The 25,565-nt window shown below is 40.3% G+C and overlaps 2 protein-coding genes across 3 annotated transcripts; one reads left to right on the top strand and one right to left on the bottom strand.

Moving 5' to 3' along the window:
- Window positions 1-136: 136 nt before the first annotated feature.
- ublcp1 (ubiquitin-like domain containing CTD phosphatase 1) lies at window positions 137-9,142 on the bottom strand. 2 transcript variants are annotated; one of them, XM_044370042.1, is made up of 11 exons: window positions 9,039-9,142; window positions 5,150-5,429; window positions 4,634-4,725; window positions 4,185-4,270; window positions 3,964-4,079; window positions 3,535-3,633; window positions 3,087-3,124; window positions 2,730-2,828; window positions 1,987-2,103; window positions 1,752-1,879; window positions 137-1,559 (listed from the first exon to the last, which is right to left on the bottom strand). In XM_044370042.1, the coding sequence occupies exons 2-11, from the start codon at window positions 5,301-5,303 to the stop codon at window positions 1,532-1,534; spliced, it is 957 nt and encodes a 318-aa protein (XP_044225977.1). In that variant the 5' UTR covers window positions 5,304-5,429; window positions 9,039-9,142; the 3' UTR covers window positions 137-1,531. The 2 variants fall into 2 exon arrangements, with proteins under 2 accessions (XP_044225977.1, XP_044225976.1); XM_044370041.1 differs by lacking the exon at window positions 9,039-9,142 and adding an exon at window positions 5,769-5,903.
- Window positions 8,273-25,497, top strand: LOC122995069 (RING finger protein 145-like). Its single transcript, XM_044370040.1, has 12 exons — window positions 8,273-8,472; window positions 13,814-14,065; window positions 16,316-16,424; window positions 16,995-17,086; window positions 18,032-18,267; window positions 18,409-18,584; window positions 19,094-19,234; window positions 19,371-19,553; window positions 19,848-19,995; window positions 20,263-20,385; window positions 20,514-20,747; window positions 20,955-25,497. The coding sequence occupies exons 2-12, from the start codon at window positions 13,882-13,884 to the stop codon at window positions 21,615-21,617; spliced, it is 2,289 nt and encodes a 762-aa protein (XP_044225975.1). The 5' UTR covers window positions 8,273-8,472; window positions 13,814-13,881; the 3' UTR covers window positions 21,618-25,497.
- Window positions 25,498-25,565: the final 68 nt, after the last annotated feature.

Below are 25,565 nucleotides of genomic sequence, written 5' to 3'. Positions count from 1 at the left end.
ACCTTCATAGTTAGTTACATAAAAACCAAGAATATATTTCAAATACAGTGGTAATTCATTTTGGTAATAAAATGTTTAAATATAGCAAAGATTACTCAGTTTAAACAACCTATGGAACAATGAACTCCACAGGCAATTTAGGTACAAAAAAAGGTTTATTGTCGTATTTACAGCCAGGATGTCAGGGATGTGATGAGGAAAACACAAACAGGCAGGTCTCAAGAAATGAAAAGGACTTGAAATTCTAAGAGAGCTGTAAACCTGACAAAATCTGAGAAATCACATCCCTGATATTTCTAAGAGCTTCAGGTGCTACTTGGTGTTCACCACCTTCCCCTTCCCCCAACACTTCCCCTTCTTCATCCATAACTTAAAATAAACATTGACAATAAGTGCAGACACATTAGTTTCAGGAGCTACCAAAAAAAAACATAAAATACACATGTTGTTCTGTCAGTTTCTTGCAATACCGTCATTATCCATCATCCTCACTTTGTTCATTAAAATTTGAATTTAACAAAACTACAGAATCTATTGAGTTCCATATAAAAAAACAAAAAACCCAAGTAATCCTACACGTGTCTTGAGTGTGTGCGTCCACGTGTCTTGAGTGTGTGTGCGGTAAATGTAACAATTCAATGCACAGAAAAACACAAATACATTTCTCTGCAAATTTGCACACACACCCAAACCTGACCATCTATGTGCGTACAGTATGTAAATGTGCAACATCCTCCGACCCACTGGTCTGTGTCCAGTGACCCCTGCATACAAGTAACAACAAATAACGGAAGTTTACCATCAAAACATGCACGACAGTAGATTGTTTTGATGAAAGTATTTTAGCTACAACCAGTCTCAATGTTATCAACGTTTAAACTCACATTACCTTTCAGGATTATTTGCATATTAATACATGTCAAGTTGTGTAGGTTGCAGGCATCTGTATGATGCTCAAGGGCTTAGATTTATCTTTGATTTTGACCATTACTCTCGACACGTTCAAATTTAATTTTAGTATGCATATTTATAATCTGTTTTTACTTGCTAATGTACAGATGCTGTAAAGCCCACCCATCTGGAAAACCGAGCAGGTTTACAAGATCTTGAATATTTCCAGACAGTTTAACTGTGCACTTGATGCATCTTACAAACCTGACTGAAGTAGGTATGTAGGAGTTTGTGGGTCATGGTGGCCTGTGGTGTGTAGTTTTTTTCTTTTTTACTCCACACAGGCATACAATCTATAACTTAGACTGGTAGTAACTGCCGTTGTTAATGTAAACAGAAACAATACTTGGAAAAAATATGAGAGGCTCGGGAGGGACAGAGAACATGCAAATACATAAATTGGGAAGCCCATCTCAGTCCTGAGCTTTTCAGTGGTAGCTGCAGGGTTAATGTAGGATATGTATTACGGTTTGGAATGAAGGACTTGTAATTTGCCGACTTAATGTGTATCTGTGTGTGAGAACTGGATGATGGGATGGTAGCGTCCAGCCCACGTTATTGCCAAGGATGCAGTCCCTCCTCAGTGGTGCTGCCTCTTAGATAGGTACCTACACGCACACGCACACATTCCATACATATAATACTGATGTACATATTTCATATTTCAGACATATTCTGGTAAATTAATAAAGATTTGAAAAAAATGTGTTCTTGGATATACAGTATATAGATATATACATAATATTTGCATTATATTGGCATATTTAATGTACAGTTTAGCATACAGTATGTGAGCCTACCTCTCCCAGTGTTTGTGGTTGAGTCCAGTGAATTCCTCAAGTTTTGCAATTTCTTTTAGGTACTGAGCCAGTTTATACAGCTCCCTGTCCTTCTCCCTGTTCAGATGGGCCTTCATGAAGGGGCGGATCTAATACATACAAGCGTATACACAAAATTAGTTTCAGCACAACATGTGCATAATGCTGACAATTATGATGAGGAATAGGAGAAGCAACAACGCTGCTGGCAGCCTACCTTTAGTCCGTTCTGTGGATTCATGAGGAAGTTTCGTCCGATGTCATCAAACATAATGGTGTTTTTCCTGTTGTAAAATTCTTCATACTTCCCCCATATCACACCCAAGGGCTTCACCTGGAGGTGTACATGCCATCAAACATGCTGAATCAGTGATATCATCTTCTCACACAGCAACAAACCTCGGCCGAAAACTTCACGTAGAGACATGTTATTCCTGTGTGTTTCTGTGTTTTTGTATGGCCCTTTCTCAAACTGATCTGTCATCACTAGCACTCCAGTGTCCCTCCACATGAAGTCACACCCACAGAAGTGGAGGGCTCTCCAGAACATAAATAAACAGGTAAAGTATGTGATGCACATATCATTCTCCACTTTATACGGGAAAAATAGCCCTCACTGTTTGACAGTTAGACACCATGCTTGCCATGCTGTTGCTGTATATTAAGTGAATTTAAGGACAAAGAGACATTTTCCCCTTTTGTAGAGTTTTAACCTCGCTACACATTCCATGATTTTCTATAAAGCCATAGTAAAAGTGCAGAGTAAAGTGTAGCACAAATAAAGGCATAATACATAGTCCAAAGGTAAAGCCCCACCAAACTAGACAAACCCTAAAATTAAATATAAATGCTTTCCTCTGCTGTGAAAGGTTTGTTTCCATCAGTAATGTATGCCATATATAATCACAGCAGTGAAACAGGCCAATATTTTAATTTATAAGGAACTGTGTGTGTACCAACCTCCACAACCCCTCTCTTAGGGGTGTGTACCGTGATCATGGCTGCACTGTCCAGCATGAACGTTATCTTGTAGTTAGGGTTGTCTGTCACTCCCAACTCCTAGACACACACACACACACACACACACACACACACACACACACACACACACACACACACACACACACACACACACACGTAATGTTATCTTCCGTTCCCCTCTGAACCCAAATACTGTAGGTTAAACTGATTAACACTGCCACCTTTTGACAAAAACGGGTACAGTATAGTAACAGTAACAGACCAGTGACACCAGGTGATACTTTGATCTTTGTAGACGACACAAAAAAAAAAAAACACAGCAAGAGGAATACGTACCTTCATTTTGGCATCAATCCACTTCATACTTGTAGCAGCTAAGGAGAGAACACACACGTATGAGATGTATATTCCATAAGCAGATTGATTGCTGGGTATCAGCACACAGAGGAAGTAAAAAGCAACTAATGGTTACAAGATATGCATTTAGTACATGAACAAAAAACAAAAAAATTAGTTGTACTGGAGGCGTCCTGTAACCTAATGGTTAAGACACATACAATCTAACTGCAACATGCCCGGTTCAATTCCAGCCCAGGACCTTTGTTACAAGTCATACCCCATTCTCTCTCCCCATATCTACTGTTTGTATCTGCACTGTAAATGTTGCACTTTCAAAGAAATGCAGTGATAAATATTTTAACAACCACTCTCTCATACTCATCTTCTGTAATGGATGCAATTTTTCCCAATTTAGACTATATTAAGAAGAAGAGAAGATACATACACCAGATCACGATGTCATAGTCCTCGTAGGCTGATGTCAGAAACTCATGAAGGAACGGCCTCATCAGCTCCTGACCCGTTTCTGCACATGACTTGTGATCTAAACACACATAGGAGGCAAGCATCAATGCACAGTGTCTATGTGAGGGGATGGATGTGATATATTTCTGTGTTGCAAAGCATCCTGTACTCCTGAGTATAGCAGCAGTCAGAAAAATTTATATCAATCTGGCAATATTTTCTATCTGTCATGATATTTTCTATCTATATCTGGTACTCTGGCATGAGTACATGTGGAAAGAAGAAACAGTCGGAGATGTTGTGTGATGTAAAGTTACATTGAAAGTACAGTGTTTACAGAAGCATGCTATGCTTTAATAAGCTGTACAGTCAGTGGTGCCCCAGTTAGATGTGTGTCACTGTAACTCACCAAACAGTGTGTAGTCCACATCCAGCACCAGAAGCCTTTTGCCTTCTCTGGGAGGGTTCAGCTCCTCCACCTTATAGTCTTTCACTCTGCGGGCTATTTTAGCCAGGTTCTCCTCTCTAGAGAGAAGGATCAACATTTTTTCTCAGACACACACAAATATATTTCCTTTCCTTTCCACAAATTCGACCTTGCTTCTTTACAGACACATAAAAATATCTGACCTGTTCTCGACTTCAATGACCTCCTCCTCGATGTCAAAATCATTGACCACATCGTCATTCTCTGGGGGAGGGGCTAAAACCTCTTCCTTCACAAAACAAAAGAAAACACATGCACAGTTTAATTGTACCAGTAAGCCCCCTGGAACCATTAACACAACAACATAAGAGAGCAAAGCATCCAGTTGACTGGTTAATCAACATGTGAGCCCACAAAAATGACAAAACTGTAGTTAACAGCTAGCATGATCATCACCTAACCAACCACTTACTGACCAGTCGATCAGAGCTAGCTGGTCCAATTTCTAAAATAACCAGTCAGAAATAAAATGTGATGCTTTTCAGTTTACTCTTTCAAATCAGGCACTTTGCCAGTTAACTGGTTCGCCAGTCATAGTCCCAACCAGATATCTTTATAGTCAGTTAATATCGTCTGTCACCATACCACCTACCAGGCTCTCCTCTCTGGTACCCATCATCATGATTTTAGTGTTAGGCTTCAGCTTCAGAGAGCCCAGTTTCACCTCATCTTCTGCAGGTTTACCTGGAGGCAGGGATCAAAGAAACAAGGAGCAGAAGGAGAAAAGGGAGATTAATTTAGCTATAAAAAAACCCCCACCAAAGCTTAAGTAAAATATAAATGATTTACAGACTACAGACAGGTGCAGAAAATAGACACTCAAGCATGTTGAGAAATGGGCATGTTTGTACAAATAAAACACTGACTGATCATGACTGTGGATTAATGTAGCCAAAGCCTGGGGAAATGTAAGGGTGAATTTATTTGATCAAAAGTTTATTTCACTCAGGAGAGGAGTTTCTTACATATACTTTAGTTAACAATAATGCACGAGTACGAAGGTGAATAAAGTCCTGATATCTTGTCAGCCCATTCTGGATATCATATGGCATTATTTACACTAGCTCCCCCAAGTATAACGCACCTGCGATCACTGATGCCCTCTCACCTTTAACCTTGAGTCCCAGTAGTTTCTGTCTCTCTGGCAGCACCCCAGTCAAGCTCTTAATGGACTGTTTCAGGTCCATCACTGTGTCCTCCTCAGACAGAGAACTTATGGAGTACTCCTGACCTCCCCACTTTATGATCACTGACACTGACATGGCTCACAAGGGCTCTTCACACACACACATATACACTCACACACACTCTGCTGCAGCTGGCGCACAGACAAGTGCACACACTTTCAAGCAAATATTTCCGGCAGCTACAGTAACAAACATGCACACCTTGCAAAAGAGAGGAGAACAGGCAAAGTAACAGGAGAGATGTCAGGGTGTAGTTACCACACTTTAACTGGTTGTAGCTTGAGCAAAAACACAGAAAGTAACTAATAATGAAACACAGAGAGCAAAACTTGACATCACGTCTATTAAGCGTGTGTTGTTTTGGCTGGCTAATTTAAGACACAACGGCCAAAATGTCACCTAATCAGAGAAGATAGTCTGACAGTCTCTGGTGTTGATATTTTTAGCATGAGATGGCTAACACGGACTAGCAGCAATGTAAGGCAATCAGCCAACCAGCTAACATTAGCTGACTAAACTAAACGGTTTGGGTATCCTTACCTGATATAGCAAGCTAACATGTAATGCTTGGCAAACACTCAGTTTTCGTCGAAAAGTTGAATGAATGAATTAAGTTTGCCGTTCAGTTTCATTCATCGAGGGACGCACACTGTGTTCTTCCTTGCGTCCTGAAATCTGCCGGTAGTGACGTAGGAGCAAAGCTTCGTTACCATAGTGACCACGCTATAAGCTCTAGCTTGAAATAAACTCGTTTTATAATTACAATAAATATAATAATGTATTTAATTCGTACTGCACTTTTCATTCGTAGTGAATCTCAAAGTGCTACAGCGTTAAAAACATACAACACACAACTTAAAGAAAATAGTTAAAAGAGTTCAAATGAAAAAGCGCTCCTGAATAATAATAGTAATTTATGATAGTTTCTGCTTACTTAATCCTTAAAATGACATCTAATGAAGCCAAAAAAAGAAAAGAAAAGCTTTTGATCACTAAAACATTAGGGGTAGCCTATTTTATGTTTTATACATTTTCTATCATTAATCACGCATGTGAAACACTAGAAACAACAGAGATCCTGCAGTCTTTGTTTACTTAGTTTGTTTAATTTATTTTCATATATCTGTATCTATCTATCTATCTATCTATCTATCTATCTATCTATCTATAAAAGACAATACGAATTTAAAAAAGTTTGAACATTGTGCAGGAGAAGTTGGAAGCCAAAATGGCTTGTGAAGATACCTCCTCTGTATAAATATCAATAGTCTTACTTAAAAAGGGGGGAAATATTGACAAAAACAATGATTGCATCATCATCGAAGTTTCAGGACTAAGAAAGATAATAGGTAATAATACAAAATTGATAGAAATGCACAATTTATCAAGAAGCTGGTTTACAAGTTGCGATACATTACAGTGAAATTCATGAAGCATTATAAATCTTTGCTAATTAGAGTTCCTTTTAGATGTTTTTTGAATAATGATAATGTAGATGTTGACTGTAACAGATGTTGACACTCTGCAATTCAATCAGTGAATTCAGGGCAAATAATGTGCACACCCTATTCTTTTACAGGAAAACTTTGTTCACTGTTGACCACTAGATAAATACCACTGTACTACAAATCAGTACATTTGATTTACAGGCTGCACAGTCTGTAACTACTGTTTGGTATGTTTAATGGTTTATTTTTAATATACTCTCTGGACTCCCTGTAAAGTAGCAGTGGTATTGAGTGCATTATCCTAGTGAAATGAAGTATTTTGTGTCTGTGCACTTAAAGATGTCAACTCTGGTCCAGTGAATGAGATGGGGTCATATTTTACCTGCAAACTGATTTGCCTAGCATGTCATCCGTTCTTATTAAAATTCATTTATATTAAAGAAGAATATTAATATCATTTCAACTGCTTCTGAAAACTGAACTTTGACTACATTCATTTCTAATCACTTGTTGTTAATTGTTTATTTGGATCCATTATTTGTTACCTCAGCAAAAATTACAGTTCCAATTCAAATATACAGTATAAAAAAAAAAAAATTACAATATCCCCCAAACTTCTAAATTTTAACAACACTACAGCTCAGAGACTGACCTACACTCTAAACCTTATCCCAACTCTAACTCTGATCACAATCTCAATGCACAGATGTTAAAGGACAGGTTCACAATTTTTCAAGTGTGTCTTAAAACAACATTCAGGTGTCCATATGAACACTGAAAGAGGTTTTCCTCACTGTAATCATTCCTCCTGTTCATACTGGCTGTTAAAAGATCCCCTTTCAATGTAAGTGAAGGGGGCCAAAATCCAAAGAGTGTCCACACAGCTATTTAAAGTTTATCTGAAGCTTATGTGAGGCTTCAGCAGTTTGAGTTAGTAAAAAGGCCTAAAAACCTTTCTATTCAAGAAGGCTTTTTCATCTTAACTCTTATTAGTTTCTTTATGTTGTGTTTTGTATGTTTTAATGCTGTAACACTTTGAGATTCACTACAAATGAAAAGTGCAGTACAAATGAAATGTATTATTTTATTATTATTATTATATTAAGTGCATATCTGCCACATTTACAGTCTTTTTAGCATCAAATTCCCTCTTTGTGTTTTCTCGGACAGTGTTTCCCTGTTGAGCTGCAGTGGAAGTATAGATATCTACTTGATTTGACTAATTTAGATGACTGGAGCTTCATATTAACTTCAGGTAAACTTTAAAATGCATTTTTGCACAGAGGGAGGCTTGTGAATTTTGGCCCCCATCACTGACATAGTGCATTATGAAGGGATCTTCTAATTAATGGTCAGTATGAACAGGAGGAATGATTATGGCCAGAAAAACCTGTTTCAATGTTCATTTGGGCACCTGGCTGTTGTCTTAAGACAGACTTGAAAATTTTTGAACCAGCCCTTTAAGACTATAGCTAAATACCCAGGCTAAGTAGGGTCCATAATTCCTCATCAAGATTAAAGTACTGAGCAACAACAAGGGATCAAACTAGTTACAATTTTCCAGTATGGGTTGGTTTAACCACCATGGGCCATACTGCGCATGCCCAGTACATCCTCATCGGTACTTAGGGTAATGGCTGCTGGGTGAGATGAGCGGACGGGCCGCATCCTTTGAGTGTGAGGCACTTCCATCGAGAGGACCGTTAACTCGGGCGGTGCCGAGTTAAAATGGTCGATATCCGACCCGAAACGCATCCCGAAACCGTTGTACATATTGCAAACATCGTCCTTCAAATGTAAGTTGTCTCTTTTTCTTATTAGTTTTGGCTGGGCGCCAGTCTGCTTGCTAGCTAGGCTACAGAAGTACTTAGTGGCTAACGTCAGTAGAGGGGGGGGCACTTTGTGCTAACGCTAATCTTCAAATGGTTTGAGCTATCTTCCTTTACGTGAATATTTGTGGTGGCTGTTGGAGTCTAGCTATAGTGTCGTCTTTGTTTTTATTCCCCGTTGTGTTTAAATGGGCTCGTTTGTTGACAGTAGCTAACTTCACAGTGAAGCTAGCTGAGTGCGTTAGCTTGAATTGTTGGCGCTGTGCCTGCTGCCTGCTCGATGCAGCTCATCATCCCTTCACAGCACGAACATGGTTATAGCTATCTGTGTGTCTCTTCGTATGTCTAACTTGACACATCACGTGTAGAGACACCGAGGTCGTTTATTTCCTTTGTTTGTGCTCTATTGCCCTGCAACATACAAACCAGCCTAGTTAGCAAAGTGTTGCAGTGTTTTGCGGCGCAGAGAGGGGATAGTTTTTTTTCCTCTCTCTCCCGTCGAGACAGCAGGGTTACTAGAGTTCATCACGTACCATAATCGATGCAGCACTCACTCATCCATGACGTTTGTAGTACCAGTGTTTCAGTTAAGCGAGTAATAATATAAATACACTCATTTAGACTAAGTCCTACCACACCATGTCCTGTAGCTGTTAATGGATTATGACAGATAAAAGTAGAGTGGTAGACGGCTGTGTTATATAAGATTGGATTCGGCGAAGTGATCTCTCTCTAGCCAGTGATAGTCGTAGTGAATTCACAGTTATGTAAGTTATTAGGATCCTGTCCAGGGCTGCAGGGATATTAATGGATGGAAACTCTGCTATTAGCAACCTTGAGGAAGTCTCAGGCTTTGGAAACAGGCTGGAGACTTGCTTTCAAAAGTGAGAGACTGAGCGATCAAACTTTATTCTTCTGTGAAATAATGCGTGTTGACCAACGGAGGACAGCTTCAAGCTGTTTTTTTTATTTGAAAAGTAGCACCCCTGGTGTGTTTTCCCATAAAGTACGCCTGAAGCAAGATACAGCCTTTTGCAGTACCTAAATTGCTGGGTTGTAAACAAAAGATCTGGGAAAAGCCAACAGGAGCTTTGTAGTCAATGTCCTCCTATCCCTGTTAGTTTTTAGAGAAAAAGGGCAACATGTTGCTCTCTGAAATTACCCTTTTGCGCACTGTGAATTCACAACAGGCTCAATGCTGCTGGGTGAGAGCATGGCTATCAGTGATTGATTTATCAGAGGTCTTTAAGTCTTCCAAAAAGCAGACAGATGTAGGTGTGTCATGGATAGATTTACAGCAGGATCACTTAACCTGACAGAAGCAATATATTCAGATTGTCTTGAAGTCGATGACCATGGGAAGTTTCTCATCACTTGAAGGGTTAAATTAGATTCTGACACAGTGATTACATTAGGAGTGTTCGATTTACATAAAGGTCTAGTGAATCAGTTTCATTGATTATTTGTTTTGATGCATTTAATTCTAGATAGGGAATATGGTCTTGCAGCAGTAATTTGAATAGAATATAAATACAAATCTTTAGCTTTAGAAATATAAAAGTGGGAAGTAACATATCTGATGTTATATACAGGTGGCACTCAGGTGTCTCAATTAGTATTTATTCTTAAAGTAGATAAGTATGGAACATGTCATGAGTGTTTGCATGTTTGGTGACATGACAATATGCAAGGAGATAGAAATGTCAGCCATCAGAGTTTGCCATACCATATACATACAGAAGTACTATATGTATCCCTTTTTAATATCTTGGATTGTGTTAGGCTATTGCGGCAAGGCAGTGTTGCAAATCAGAGAGCAGGACAGCTTTATGACAATATTGGATTTTTTCATCAATATATTGAAGTACCTCCAGTACAGATTTTTTCAGATATTTATTTGAAAGACATTCCCATCTGGTTGTTTTGCAAAAGATTTCCAAATTGAATTTCAGATATTTTTCATTATCCAAATTATATTAATATTTCCATATAAAAATTTTAGCCCACATTGACAGTCTAGTAAAAGTGTAAGCCAGTGAAGAAGTGTAACTGTTATGATTATATAAATGTAAACAGAACAGTTTGTGAAAAAACTGAGGAGGCATATACTGTACGTGAATAAGCAGATTCTGCTTGTATGCCTAATTTGTCAAGTCTGATGTAGAGTTGCACCTGCATGAAAACACCTGGTAGTGTAACATAGAGGTTTTTGACAGTTGCTCATGCAGCACTCATGTTAAGTTCTGTGCAAGCGGTTGGTGTGTGGCAGCAAACACGAAGGCCTGGATGCATTTGCAAGTCTAGATTGATTATTGACCGATAGATTTGACTAAGTAAATCATAGTTGTGGGTGAATCGTTCAGTAGCCACGTAGCCACTACTTGTACAAACTAGTCTTTGGGTATTGTACTGTATATAATCTAACTTTTAGAACTGGAACAACTGTGCAGCATTCCTGTGAACTCTGCTTAACGTCCTATTCCAGACTAGCTGTTTACCCAGGGTCATGTTTCCTGCATTCCTGTATGAGCAGCAGAGAGGATCATGACACACTTAAGTGTGGGGAGGAGGAGAGTTGTATCTGGCAGTAGTGTTAGGTAGTGGTGTGAATCTATGGGAATCTCATGATTCGATTTGATTCAGATTCTTGTGTGTCCTATTCAATGCAGATTTGATTCTCGATTCAAAACCGATACACGATTGAATGAATATAAAAGGGACACAATTTACAGGCTCTTGTTCAGGTAGACTTTGTGCAAAACCATTCACTGGTGTCCTCAGTCCACTAAAATACAATATGAAACATAACTCGCAGATAAGATAAATGGTCCATGGTTTCCCATACATTCATTTGTTTGTGGCAGACCGCCACAATATCAACATTGCCCGCCACATATTGATTTTCTGTTGTTGGAGCTGCGCGCCCTGCTCTTTCCCTCTCTCTCTCTCTCTCTCTCTCTCTCTCCCACTCTGTCTCTCTCCTCCTCTCTTTCTGTCTCTCACAAACACATGACAATGGACCTGTCTGTGAATAGCATGATGTTACACACTCCGATACACTAGGTGGCGGCATGCACCTTTAACGCTGGTTTGTAGTCCACCAGTAAAACCAGAGAAAAAGAGGAGGACGTGTCTCCTCGCTTCCCTTCCTTGCGTCTCTTCCTTGTGTCTCAGCCCCTCTCAGCGAAGATGTGAGAGAGAGATGTGAGGAAGAGACGTGAGGACGGAGGAATTTAATTAATCAAACGGGACGTCCTCGCTCACTCCAGCGTCATTTTGAGGAGACGACAACTACTCAAGACGTACAGCACCTTAAATGTCAAATATGATTCAGCTATCAATATGTAGAAATTATTAGGTAAAAGTTAAAACTTAACATTCATGTACAATTAATTACAATTAATTAACACACCTGATAACTGCTCCAATGCTTTATTATTTGATTATAGATCCATAACAGTGTCTGGCTGTTACAGAATAAGACACAAATAGACTATTTAAATCCGTTAATAAGTGAAAGAATAGAACAGACGTAAAGAAGCAATAAAAACAGTTGTAGCCTGCAGATTATGTTTAAATGAAAATGTAACTTATTTAGCTTGTGATAGTCTGACATTCTTTTCAGGCTGAGGATGATTTTTACAGGAGACACGCAGCTGTGCGGCGTCATATTTTCCTGAAGGAACTGAGACGTTCTTGAAATGGAAAAGAAGAAAAGAAGCCTTTGGCTTATGAAGAAAAAAAGTTGTGTTTTTTGTTATTGATTCATGATTCAGTAATTTTTTATTTTATGTATATGAAAAGCTGCTGTTGGTGCCGTCATTCCACAGGTAGTTTTCCTGATCTGCTGTATTACAGTCACATATATTAATATTACTACATTAAAGCTGTTTCTACAACAGCTGACAGATCAGCTGACCATTCAAATGACATCTTGGAGTCTCTTCAAATAAGTTATTAGTAAGTATGCAGGGCTCAAGTGGACCTCCCGTCGGCACAGGGAGGGTATAATGTTGAATTCATTTTGTGACGATTTTGGGACGAGAGTTGGGAAAAAAAGGATAACACAATGCTTTACATAAAATGACAATACATTTGCAACATAACTCTTTAATTCAGTTACTTATTTGTCACAAATGACTTGGAAATTGAAATATTTGCAGATAGATTAGACTAATTCTAATTCTGTGGGAAACACTGTGGTCCGCAGCCTCTTTATTTTAAAAAGTTGACAGCATCTTGCAGTCTCCTGCCTGTATGAAAATATCAAAATGAGGGGGAGACGGAGACTCCGCTTTGTCTCCAGCAGTGGAGAGCAGCCTCTCTGCTGCACTGTTAGCTCCAGGGAAAGTCATCACTGTCAAAGACGCTGAACAGACACAGGGTTTTTGAGGTGAAACAGACTGAGCACCAAGTTCTTTTCTTCACCTCAGAGTTGGTTATAGTTGTTTAATGCTGCAGTTTGTGTTGGTCAGCTGGTCTCATTTGTTACTGATGATGGCTGCTCCACTAATGTTGGTCTCTGGTTGACAGTGTAGAAAATGATCAATATGCTTCACATTCATCTCACAAAGGTAATTATTTAGTCATTAAATCAAAAAATACTTGCAAGCACTGCCTTTTTTGAGGATGATGATGTAACTTATGTTAACTGAGCTCCAACAAGTATGTATTTTTCCAAGTGTTGTTTTAATAATCTAAATGGTTAGATAGTAGTTTTATAGGCTCCAAGTAGTAGTTTGGCTCTCTCAAACATTTACCCATCAGTGCACTGAACTAAATAGCCTAAGTGTCAATTTATATAAATTATAGCGTTATTCTCCCATGTTTTGGCAGATGTTTTGAGTACATGTACGCATTTGTTTTGCTAACCCTAACCCTAAAATGCGAATAGACTTATGGAATTGGATGCATAACAGTTGTTATCCAAAGTGGTAATTTAGCACCACCCACCCGTGAAATGCTGAAACCTTGGCTTTTGCTGGTTGGTTTATTGATCTATACTGCCAGCCACCAAGAAATTTACTATTAAGAAAAAAAAGTAATTTTGGGTTGTAAAATAGTTAGCTGTTAGCTAACCAGTTGCTGATAGCAGTATTGCTTCTTTTTGAGTGTTTGTATCTTCTGCTTCCTTCTGCGCTTCCTCAGTCTGTCTCTCTCAACCTTCCTGTGACCTCCCTTCACTCCCACCCCATTCCTCCTCCTTTGCTACCGGTTGCCTTTCATCCTCTGTAACTACTGCCTTTCTCCCTTGCAACCTATTAAATTTCCACCTTCTTTCTTTGCCTTGTCCCCATTTTCTCTGCAGCGCACCCACTGTTAACTTCCCGTCTTAGTGGTCAGTTCTGCCTGCCGATCAGAGGTTAAGCTGAGGCCATGGCAGTGAAGGACCGTGTAGAGGCGGTGCTCAATGTGGGTCTGCGTGTTCCCAGCATTATGCTGCTGGATGTCTTGTACCGCTGGGATGTCAGCTCCTTCTTCCAGAAGATCCAGCGCTCCAGCCTCTCCAACAACCCCCTGTTCCAGTACAAATACCTGGCGCTCTACCTGCACTACGTAGGTCAGTACTGGTGTCACACACACACACACGCACACACGCACACACATATCCTGTTCCAGTACAAATACATTCCTCTCTGTATTAACACTTCTTAGAAGATTGGGATTAGCATTTTACACATTTGGATAAGGTGACACATTTATAATAGGCTGTAGCCTTTGGTATGTCAGTGTTATCAGTGAAGTTATCATAACCCGCAGTGTAGGTGTTTTGTTTGGACTATTTGACTGGGTTATCAGCTAAAGTGGCTCATGTTCTGCTGGCTTTATCAGTAGCCTCCAACAGTCACAATTTGGCCTCTCTTGGTTTGATTTGCATGTTTTGGGTTTTTTTTCTTCATTCAGCTATTCAGCTCTTCTGTACCTAACTTTGTCATTTTCAAAATGCTCACACATGGTGGTAGGCAGTTAGCCATGAGGCTGTGCTTTGTAGTGATCTCAGGACAGTTAAGAGGGATTGTCTGGCATGACGACAAGTGGAGTGTGACCAAAACCATCTGATTTAGCTGATGGTAAAATAAAAAAGATGGATGCTGCCTGAACCCAGTTTTCCTCCTCCAGCTGTGCGGTTCTGGCCCGAGCAGTGGTATTCTGGCAGTGTGAGTCAGCTTTGCCAGTGAGAATTAATGTGATACCAGTGTCAAGTGTGTAGGTAGCTCTGCCAAACAGCAGTCAAAGATTTGGCTGGAACAAGAACAAAAAAAAGGCTTTCTGAGAGAGATCAACCTCCGTCAACATTGAACTGTTATCCAACTTTTCCCTCAGTTTTGGGTTGGCCACGTCCCTGTACACTTTAGTTCATTCTCACCTGCCAGTGGAAAGCTACACAAGGAGAGAACAATGTGAGTAGGGGCTCACGCCATCTAGTAATTGCTAGTGCAGTGACAAGAACATGACCTCACTGGCTTTCCACCTACCTACACTAACAATTGTTTGCAGGGGCATCTGCCCAAAGCAGAAACCCCACGTCTGGAGTTGTATGCTGGGAATTTGATCTGTGATTGTGATAGTGTAGCTTGTATTCACTTAAATGAAAGGGAAATTGATTTCTAAAATAATGGTAGGATCAAGTCTGTATCTCTTAGCGTAACAGTTAAAATACACAAACCTTGTAGTGGTGGATCACCACCACAATTCTACCATGTCAAAGTGCATTCATCCATCAGATTTCACCAAAATCCATAACTGATTGGCATCTCCTGTTGACAGTGAGACAGACAAGCTGGTAAAAACATAACCTCGGTGATGAAGGTAGCAAAGTGATGAACATTCCCTCAGTGCAGTGAAACGTGGCTCTAAAACATTCCTCCTGGCTGTGTCCCTGGGTTGAACTGTAACTGAGTGGCTGCCAGTTGTGTCATAAGTCATTTCCACTTAAATGTCAATTAACAAATGTGTTTATATTTGCCAGAATGTTTACATCTATTGTTAGTCTATCTCTGCGGTTAACTATGTAATCCAAATAATGACACACCATTTTAACAGGTGTTGTTCATTCACAAAAGGTCAGCAAACTCCCTGAACACAGTAAAATAGGCTTCATAAAAGATCCTTGAGTCATATTGCCGCAGAGCCAATCATGGAGAGATAAAACAAGGTCTTTGCAGCATAGACACTGGGAGCTAGTGAGGCATAGTTGGAGCAGGCCAGATGTATTTCCAGTGTCACAGAAGCACTGAAAGAAAGTAACAGCAATGTGAGGGTGAAGTTGACACAGCAAAGTCTGATGGTCAGACTGTGATTTGAGCAAGCTAAAAGAAGACCGACAAACACAGTGTTGAGTTTTCTTTGTGTATTTGTGCATGTCTGTGTGTGCTGTCAGAGTTGGCTGCAGTTGGTAAATGAGCCAATAGGCTTGGTATGTGCTGATGAGCGCTGCGGGTGGACAGACAGAAAAAAGGGAGAGAGAGGCAGTAAAACCAAAGTAACTGTTGCTAACTGCGGTGGAGTTTTTTTTGACGTGGTTTTAGTTAGTTGACTGTTGTACAATAAGGCTATTGGCAGCAGTGACTGTTCGATCCACAGCGAACATCAAAAACAGTTCCCTACAATTGCATAATAAAAACATCTGTCACAGACACATTCAGTACACCACTTCTGTGATTGTCATAATATGGTCCTCACACAGGAAGCATTAGAGATGCATTTGTAATGGATATATTTTCACTTTTTACTTTTGCTTACTGTCTCATACTGTATCTGTTGCGTGTGTGTCTGTTTGTGTGTGTCTGCGTGTGTGACTACGGTACAGGTTACATCCTTAGCTTGGTGCTGCTGACCCTGCCTCGTCAGCACCTGGTTAAACTATACCTGTACGTCCTTACGGCCCTGCTGCTGTTTGCTGGTCATCAAGTCTCAAGGTACAAATACACTGCACACACACACACACACACACACACACACACACACACTACTTACAATACAAGGAGCAGCCTTCCTAACCATCTGAGGGCAGCCATGACCCTAGACTCTTTTAAAACAGGTGTAAAAACCTTTTTATTCAGGAAGGCTTTTTCATCTTAACGTTTGTTATTTTCTTTATGCTGTATGTTATATGTTTTTAACACTGTAGCACTTTGAGATTCACTGCGAATGAAAAGTGCAGTACAGATTAAATAACACTATGGCACCTGGTGACCATAGTGTTATTTACAAATCTGAAGCAGACTTTAATTGTAACAGTGACATTTTCAGGTATGGGTGGTTGTATTCCTTCAGATTTAGAAAAATTAATTTATACCATAGTGTCATTACAATGGCATGTTATCGTTCTTAGATAGCCTTTAGTCACTGCACAGTACAATGTACTGTATCAGTTTGATGGCAAGTGCTAGAAATTTTTGGGGTTGAGCTGTACTGTAGGGCAGTGGTATACAATAAGTCATAATGAATTTCCCTGTAAATTGAGCATTTTGACCTCTCTGTTTCAGGGATTATGTCCGCAGTGAACTGGAGTCTGGCTATGAAGGACCTGTCTACCTGGAACCCCTCTCCATGAACCGATTCACCACCGCACTCATAGGTATGATATTACATGAAGACACATGTATCCATGAGGAGGCATGACTGCACCATGCACAAACCCAAACACAGGCAGGAGGATGCAGTTCAGTAGCTCCTTTCTTATCTAATGGGATAGTCCAACCTCTCATTCTTTCCTCCTTTATGGTAGCCCACGCATCTGGAATAATATATGGACAATGAATTGCATAGGGAGGGAGAGACATAACCTCAACTTGAGCTTCCAGGCTCAAGTCTCAGGCTGTGACAGCCAGCATCCATTCTCCATGAGGAAGACACTGAACCCTTAACAGCTCCAGAATTACTGGTCTTTAACTTGTTGGTGCTTCAACCTTTCTGTAGAAAGGACAGTTAAAAAAGATTAAAATTTCTCGGCTATGTTAAAAAGACACCCCCCCTCTTTAAGGTAATATGGTAATATTACTTAGCCACTTTTTGTACAAACCGCACTGAACACGAACCTCTACCCCAACTAGAAATATTATAGCTGTTGTGTTCCTGGGTCTATAGGACCTGTTTTCTTCTTACTGGAGAGTAGAGATGGAGTCTCCTGTGCTATAAATAGGACATACTGAGTGCTGATTTCACTGCACAGTGAAAGCCTGTGAAAGCGAAAATAACATGGTCTTAGTGATAAAGATATACTGCTAGAGAGAGAGAGAGAGAGACGGGTGGGGGGTGGATTAAAGCTACTTAATACAAAAGCGGCCTCACTAAATGGTTTCTTTTCTTTTTGAAATTTTTTTTTGTGTTTTCTACCTGACATTGATACAGATATAAATACTCTCACACAAGGTTTGTTTTAAAAATTCATTTTAAGCTCTTAATTCCACAAAAATAACAAACACATCAACAAAAGCTGTTTGAGATGGAAATTATAGTGATAACAATGTGGATATTCATGTGTGCATATTTTTGTGTATGTGTGTCTATGCACCTCTTTCAGGTCAGCTGGTAGTGTGCACGCTATGTTCCTGCGTGATGCAGACCAAGAGGATATGGCTTTTCTCTGCTCACCTCCTCCCTCTGGTGGCCAGACTGTGTCTGGTCCCACTGGAGACCATCGTCTTCATCAATAAGTTTTCCATGATCTTCACAGGCCTGGAGGTCATTTACTTCCTGGCTTCTAACTTACTGGTACCATATAACCTGGCCAAGACTGCCTACAGGGAGCTGGCTCAGGTAATACAGCAGTTAACTGGGTCGCTTTAGCCTAATATCACAAGCTTTTTCATTTTTGTACTATTATTTTCTCATATATGAAGTTAATGTTGCTCTGTCTCTAATTTTCTCCATCTCTGTGTCTCTCTCTCTGTTCCCCAGGTGGTGGAAGTGTACGGGCTGCTAGCTTTGGGTATGTCTCTGTGGAACCAGCTGGTCCTCCCAGTTCTCTTCATGTGTTTCTGGCTGCTACTGTTCGCTCTGCAGATCTACTCGTACTTTAGCACCAGAGACCAGCCTACCTCAAGAGAGAGGCTCCTTTTCCTCTTTCTTACCAGGTAGGAGCATAGCATCACTATAAAACTATGAAACATCACACATTATACATCAGAAGCTCAAAGGTGTAGAGTGCCGTTTTGCCAGAACTTCACAAATTTAGTCCCACTTAGTATGTGTTACCCCATGTTTGTATGACACATGCCTTATAGAACGCATGGCATAAATATGATGTACTAAACTACCTGAACTAGGATGTAGAAACTAGTATTGTGTATGAAAGTAAACACCATATAAGACAAACTACACAAACATTGTACATGTTTGTACAAACAATGGTAAAATATACTTTCACTTTGCTTTGTACAACTTTCATGGAAATCAGGAAACTTTGTAATTCCTTGTTATTTATTACCCATTAATACAACAGCTTGATCAAAACATTTAAAACTGCTAATAGGTAATGGTAGAGTTCATGGTATGGTAAATATTTTTCTGTTTTTGTTTGTTGTTTATTTGCCTTGTCTTGTAATTATTCTTTACTCTCTTTCTCCATCCTTCCTGTCCCCAGTATTGCAGAATGTTGTAGTACACCGTACTCCCTACTGGGTTTGGTTTTTACCGTCTCTTTCATTGCTCTGGGAGTTCTCACACTCTGCAAGTTCTACCTGCAAGGCTACAGAGCCTTTATGAATGACAACACCATGCACAGGTCAGTCAGCGTGTGTGTGTTTGTGTGAGTGTGTGTGTGTGTGTTTGTGTGCGTGCACACAGTGAGGATGTCTGTTGGTATGTTTCTACGTACTTTTAATCACTTGCTGTGTTTGTTTCTCATCTGTCTGTTTTAGAGGGATGACAGAAGGCATCACCCTGCTGATCCTCGCTGTCCAGACTGGCCTCATTGAGCTGCAGGTCATCCACCGAGCCTTCCTCCTCTCCATCATCCTCTTCATTGTTGTTGCCTCCATTCTGCAGTCCATGCTGGAGATAGCAGACCCCATAGTCCTGGCCCTGGGAGCATCCAGAGACAAGTAAGATAACTAACATACATCTTGTTTCTTATTAACAAAAACACTTTTTATGTTTGTATTTTAATTGCATATTTTTTCTTTACCAATTATATTCTTGAATCTTAAACAAATGTCAATTGTGGACAATACAGTGAAAGATGAAAACCAGCATATTTGTTTATTACCTCAAACGGCAGACATTGCTTTGGAAAACAATAGTACCCTGAGCGTGACTGTGTTTAAGTAAAATGCCCATGTTGGGACAGATGGAGCTGATCATCATCTCTTTTGCGCCCTCCTCTGTCTGTCCTTTAGGAGTTTGTGGAAGCACTTCCGAGCAGTGTCTCTGTGTTTGTTCCTGCTGATCTTTCCAGCCTACATGGCCTATATGATCTGTCAGTTCTTCCACATGGACTTCTGGCTTCTCATCATCATCTCCTCCTCCATCCTCACCTCACTGCAGGTAACAAGGACGCGGACAGCAGATCAGACACACACACACACACACACACACACACACACATAGAGCACAGAGGTGTTTGACATCCTTTTTTGTGTTTGAAGGTTTTAGAACATAAAATCACAATGAATTATTCAATTAATTTGACTCAAATAGTCAGAGATAACATAATAAAATGCCATCCACTGCCTGTGGATCCTTTAGTGTTCATAGTCTGAGATTAATTATTGGATTGGATAACATCAAATTGCTTTCTCTCGTCACCCTCAGGTCCTCGGCACTCTGCTGATCTATGTTCTCTTCATGGTCGAGGAGTTTCGTAAGGCCCCAGTCGAGAACATGGATGAAGTTATCTACTGTGTCAATGGCACCTACAGACTACTGGAGTTCCTGGTGAGTGTTGCACCAACACAAGCTGACAGTACACAGTATCCTCAGGGAGCACAAACGAGAAGGCAGCATGTAACAAAAGCATTGTCATACGATACGGCCTCACTGTCACTGCTGTCCTCCTCTGTCAGGTTGCAGTGTGTGTGGTGTGCTACGGCGTGTCAGAGACGGTGTTCGGGGAGTGGAGTGTTATGGGCAGCACCATCATCCTGGTCCACTCGTACTACAACGTCTGGCTCAGAGCCCAGCTTGGCTGGCAAAGCTTCCTGCTCAGGAGAGACGCTGTAAACAAGATCAAAAGCCTCCCCACAGCGAGCAACACACAGCTGGAGCAGTACAATGACATCTGCGCTATCTGCTACCAGGTAGAGGCCGGTTCTGTGTGCATTTGTTTATCTAGAGAGTATGCAGGAAGGATAAATTACAGGCTTCAATTTAAAGCTATGCTAATGCGAAATTTGCTTAAACATCGACCAAAGTGGTTTTGAAACAAATTAAATGTCAAAGGAAACTTAACAACACAACCTGTGTGTTTTGTTTTGTTTTTTTTCTTTTGTGCTCATTCCTTCCAGGACATGACCAGTGCTGTGATCACTCCATGCAGTCATTTCTTCCACGCTGGCTGTCTGAAGAAATGGCTTTATGTCCAGGAGACATGCCCTCTTTGTCACTCACAACTTAAGAGCCAATCACCAGCTAACACTGTCCCCAACCAAGACACTCCTGCAGCCAATCAGAGCCCTGCAGGCCAGGAAGAAGCACCAGCCAACAAGAAGCAAAAAGAAGAAGGCGTTCTTCCTGACGACAGGAAGGAGGAGGGAACAGGAACGCAGGAGGGAGATAATGGACCTGCCATGTCAGCTGGAGAATCTTCCTCCTCCTCCTGTACTCCGCAGCACCTTGACAAGGCTCCCTCATCGTCTTCTTCTCCTTCTTCCCCACTTGTGACTGAGTCTCCGCAGAACCAGTCGCCCTCAGATCCAACGTCTTTGTCTTCTCCCTCTTCCTCTGACACATTGGACATGCTCCCCTCTCCTCCATCTCCCTCCATATCTCAGCACTCAACCTCACAGCTACTGGCCCAGTCAGACACGACACCTGCTGAACCTGAGCCTGAGCCCACGCCTCAGCAAAACCCAGACTCCCCACCGGACAGCAAGGGGTCATCAACTGGTCCATCATCACAGCCGGACCAGACCTCTCCATCTTCGGAGGAACAGTCTCCTCCTCCATGAGTTGAGCCCCATCGTAACACACACAACGTACATGCATGCACATATAAAAACACAATCTAAATACTCCATCTGCCAATTATCTGCCTATATTCTACTTGTCCAGGGGTTTTGCTGTCTCGTCATTACAGAAATTCAACCCCCAACCCCATTCTGAGAGAAAAACAAACAGATATTCATCTCTTTGCATTAAAAAAAAATTGCTAAATATTGCCAATTTTTTAGGGAATTGTCCTGGAAAAGCTTATCTAAATGTGTTCCCATGACAACATTTATGCCACTAATGATTTTATCAGGGTAGGCATATTTTTTTTAATTTTAATTTAGTTCAAACTTTACAACCACATATGATATCCAGGGATGTGATAAGAAAACGCAAAAGGGAAAGCAGTAATCTCATCTCAGAAATAATTGGGAGTTCAACATCAAGTCCAAGAAATGTGAAATCCTGGAAGAAACTGAAGTACGGCATCACTCATTACTGCTGTTTCCTGGACACATAATGACATTTGTGAAATAATGCTTATGTCCTTCTCATTTCAATCCCAGACATTTCATGTGATGGTTGCTCCCATCCTGCCTTTGTTTGTGCAGCTTCACTCTCATCACTGTACATTTCATAGTGTTTGGGTTTTCTCTGTTGTCCCGTGTGTGCCATGATTTAACGAGGAATGGGTGGGGTGTTTAGGGAGCCTTTATAGACTGTTGATCACTGAGGGTTGCATTTTAGAACAGTGACAAAGTCTTAACATTTCAATAAGTCTACAAAGATCTCCACCAGTTCTTGATAAAGATTCTTGTTTTCACTTTTGGATGACAGTAGTTAGGCATATTTGTGAGTACTACGCATTAACAGAGACTGAATGTTGTTTCTCGAGGCCATCACATGACCTAAAGCCTGGCGCTAAGCAGAGGATACATGGTGTGGTCGTAGTCGAGTGTTGCAGTGAAGCTGTCTCTATTACACTGCTTCAATAACTGAATCAAAGTTGTTTGGCTGGTCCCAGCAAAAAAAAACAGTTCACTCCTCATCGCCAAACTTTTGTATCACTGTTAAATAAATGTTATTTTTAAGATCATTTTTACATTACTGCTTTATTGGACAGCACGCAAATGGGCTGAAAACGAGGTGTAGAAAGAGAGAGGGAGTAGGTGACATGCAACAGAGGCCACAGTTGCATTTGCAGTCGTATTTTGATCCTTCAGCGTTGTCAGAATGTGGAGTGTAACAGAGGTGGCAAGGAGCTCAGTTGGTTTTACTTCATTCATGGTACTCATCCTCCTGAGCTCAGCTGACTCGTAAATACATTCAACCAATCCATCCCAAGTTCGCCATCGATCCAGGGATCGTTGAAGCTCTTCCATGGCAGTAGCCAATCACTCTGCTCCATCCAACTCCTTCTTAAACCGGTCACATCAAAGTGTTTTCAAAGACGATCATTATCCTCCTGCTGCTCAATCACTTCACTCCATGAAATGTTACTACCAGCAAATTGAGCCATTTGATAGGAAAGCATCTTTTTTTTTTTGTTGTCCCCCCCCCCACGCATGCTAGCACACACACACACACACACACACACACAAACATACACACACCCACCCAGAAGATGGGGCAGAACGGGGAGGAAGAAGTGTGTGTGCGGAGAAGTCTGAGTGTTTGAAAGACTTCCAAACTTGATAATGCTGATGCACGCTTATACGTACAGCTTGCACGCTGCCACTGTTACCATAGCATCTATTTGTTTGTCCCCAGTGTGCTCTAACCTTGCGACCAACTATGTTTTTTCTGCCATTTTTTAAATTTTATTTTAATTTTATTTTTTGGGTTGCATTTGCACTAATGTCATTTATACTAGCAACGCTCCAAAGCTGTTCTGTGGCTGTCGGCAACCAAATACCCTCTGATGTGTTTGTGTACGAGGAAACAGCCCAATCTGTTTATGTGTAATGTATATAAATGTTGCTCTGTATGGCATCTATATTAAACCAGAGGAGTGTTGATATATAAATAAGATCAGGGCTTTGATTTCTCCAAAGCTTCCTAGTGGGTCAGTGTCCTTTGTTACATTACATGCCTGTGAACAAAGACAAAGTTTTGGCTAAGAAGCTTTTTGGGGAAACCAAGCCGTCTGATCTGTGAGACCAGCCAGTGTTACTGCGTCTCCACTCTGTATGACGCGTCCTCAAGCTGGTGTGATCACTCCAGTGCCCTCTACTGTTAGGAGTGGGATCAGCATGACGCAGACGGACAGGAGATGCACTAGTTAACTCTCAACAGTATTACTTACTACCACTATTACTTAAGGTCTTATTACGATGAATGACTTTATTCTCGACATTGGAAAGCGTTGGCTGCAGGGCTGAGAATGAATACATGATCAATGTAGGATCACACCTGGCCAAACGCTGTTTAACTGTGTTTTTTTTTTTCTGTTTGTTTTTTTTTTTTTTAAAGAGATGAAATGTAGAGTTTGATGTATTTTGCACATGTTCTTCAGAAAGGTGAACATATATTCTTGAATGACTTCTCATTTTATTATCAGCTCCATTCTGTCGACGTCGATTTCAAACGAAGCACTTGAAATGGTTACAAAGATTCAATCAGTTTCATACACACATTTGGTTTTCATCGTGGAGCACTTGAGTTGTGTCATTGCAAGCGAGAGATCACCTGCAAGATAAAAAAAAAAAAAAAAAAAAAAAGTCAAATGCCACCACAGGGTGATGACAGTCATTTGCAACTGTATGTGAATTTGCATTGCAGTATTAAACAATAAATAACTGGCAGAGATGCCCGTCAGCTATTGATTCCAGATGTATTTGCTCAGTTTATACTCCATGTTGGAGAAATTGCAGGTGTTGCAGTCACTCTCCAGGCTATGAACTGTGACAAGTATTTTCATACTGTCTGGGACAGTTTAACATCAAATGTGTTAAGGTATTCTATGCTCATATACTTAATATTCTGACTACATAACCTATTAATCTGATAACTGAAAAAAAGGTTTAGGGACATTCAGTATTTTCAACGTTTAAATGCATTATTTGCATTCAAGTACATCTCTGAGATTTCAGCTGTGGGATTGACTACATGTAAAATCGGTGACAGGTTAGGCTATTTGTCTGTGAGCTAATGTGCCAACCAAATGCATAAATCCTCATTGTTGCTCCTTTTGCCATCAATCCATGCACTGCATCTCAATTAACATCAGTTATTTTTTTATTATTGCTCTCGATTGACTTGCTTCTGAATTAACGCCACAGAAACAAGCCACTGTGCTCTCAATGTCGTGTGTGCATTTTCTTATACATTATATTTTAATTTAAAATGGTCTTCAAAAAACTAGGAGAAATATGGATACCTATTGCCTGTATATTAGCTGTCCCTGAAATCAATCTCACATCTGAAATCCAGATGTTACAGTGCAAGACACTCCTTTCTGACACTCAATTTATCAGAATACTTTGCAAAATCATGATTCTATAATGTTGAAAATGTAAAGCAAATATGGGAATGGAATCTAAAGCTGACACAGTGCACTCAGGCCACATATTTATTTTCTGGATGCATTTTTAATGAGCATTTTTGTAAAAGAACAGTTAGCACTGCTGTCTAAAACCGTTGCCTCCGACTTGACAGATGTGTTGAGATTTACCTCAGAAAGCCTGATCATTTTGTTTCTCTTATCAATTATCTTTTTCTTTTGTCTCATTAGTTTTTTTTTCCACACACAAAGTTAGGACCTGATCTGTAAAAACCTGACTCTGAATGCCAGTTGTGTTCTGTTAAAATGCTCCACGGTTTTGGACTTTACGCCTGGCATTGCCTTGGTTATTTTACAAAAATTGAATGTCAGAAATAAAATGAACCATCCACTCTGGACTCAGCTTTTTAATGCTTGGATTTACTGTATATTATGTTATTCTATGTACATTTAATAGTGCAGTAGC

Source organism: Thunnus albacares, chromosome 13 (assembly GCF_914725855.1).
Source record: "Thunnus albacares chromosome 13, fThuAlb1.1, whole genome shotgun sequence".
Lineage (NCBI taxonomy): Eukaryota > Metazoa > Chordata > Actinopteri > Scombriformes > Scombridae > Thunnus > Thunnus albacares.
Note: the sequence above shows the minus strand (reverse complement) of the source record. Positions and strands in the feature narration are given on the sequence as shown.

Bases quoted from the DNA above. Each gene is read 5' to 3' on its own strand.
- ublcp1 (XM_044370042.1), bottom strand. From the start codon at position 5,303: ATGTCAGTGTCAGTGATCATAAAGTGGGGAGGTCAGGAGTACTCCATA. The intron at 3,634-3,963 runs GTGAGTTACAGT...ATGTGTGTTTAG, and splicing joins TGTGGACTACACACTGTTTG to ATCACAAGTCATGTGCAGAA. The intron at 1,560-1,751 runs GTAGGCTCACAT...GTGTGCGTGTAG, and splicing joins AACCACAAACACTGGGAGAG to GTACCTATCTAAGAGGCAGC.
- LOC122995069 (XM_044370040.1), top strand. From the start codon at position 13,882: ATGGCAGTGAAGGACCGTGTAGAGGCGGTGCTCAATGTGGGTCTGCGT. The intron at 16,425-16,994 runs GTACAAATACAC...TCTCTGTTTCAG, and splicing joins GCTGGTCATCAAGTCTCAAG to GGATTATGTCCGCAGTGAAC. The intron at 20,386-20,513 runs GTGAGTGTTGCA...CTCCTCTGTCAG, and splicing joins ACAGACTACTGGAGTTCCTG to GTTGCAGTGTGTGTGGTGTG.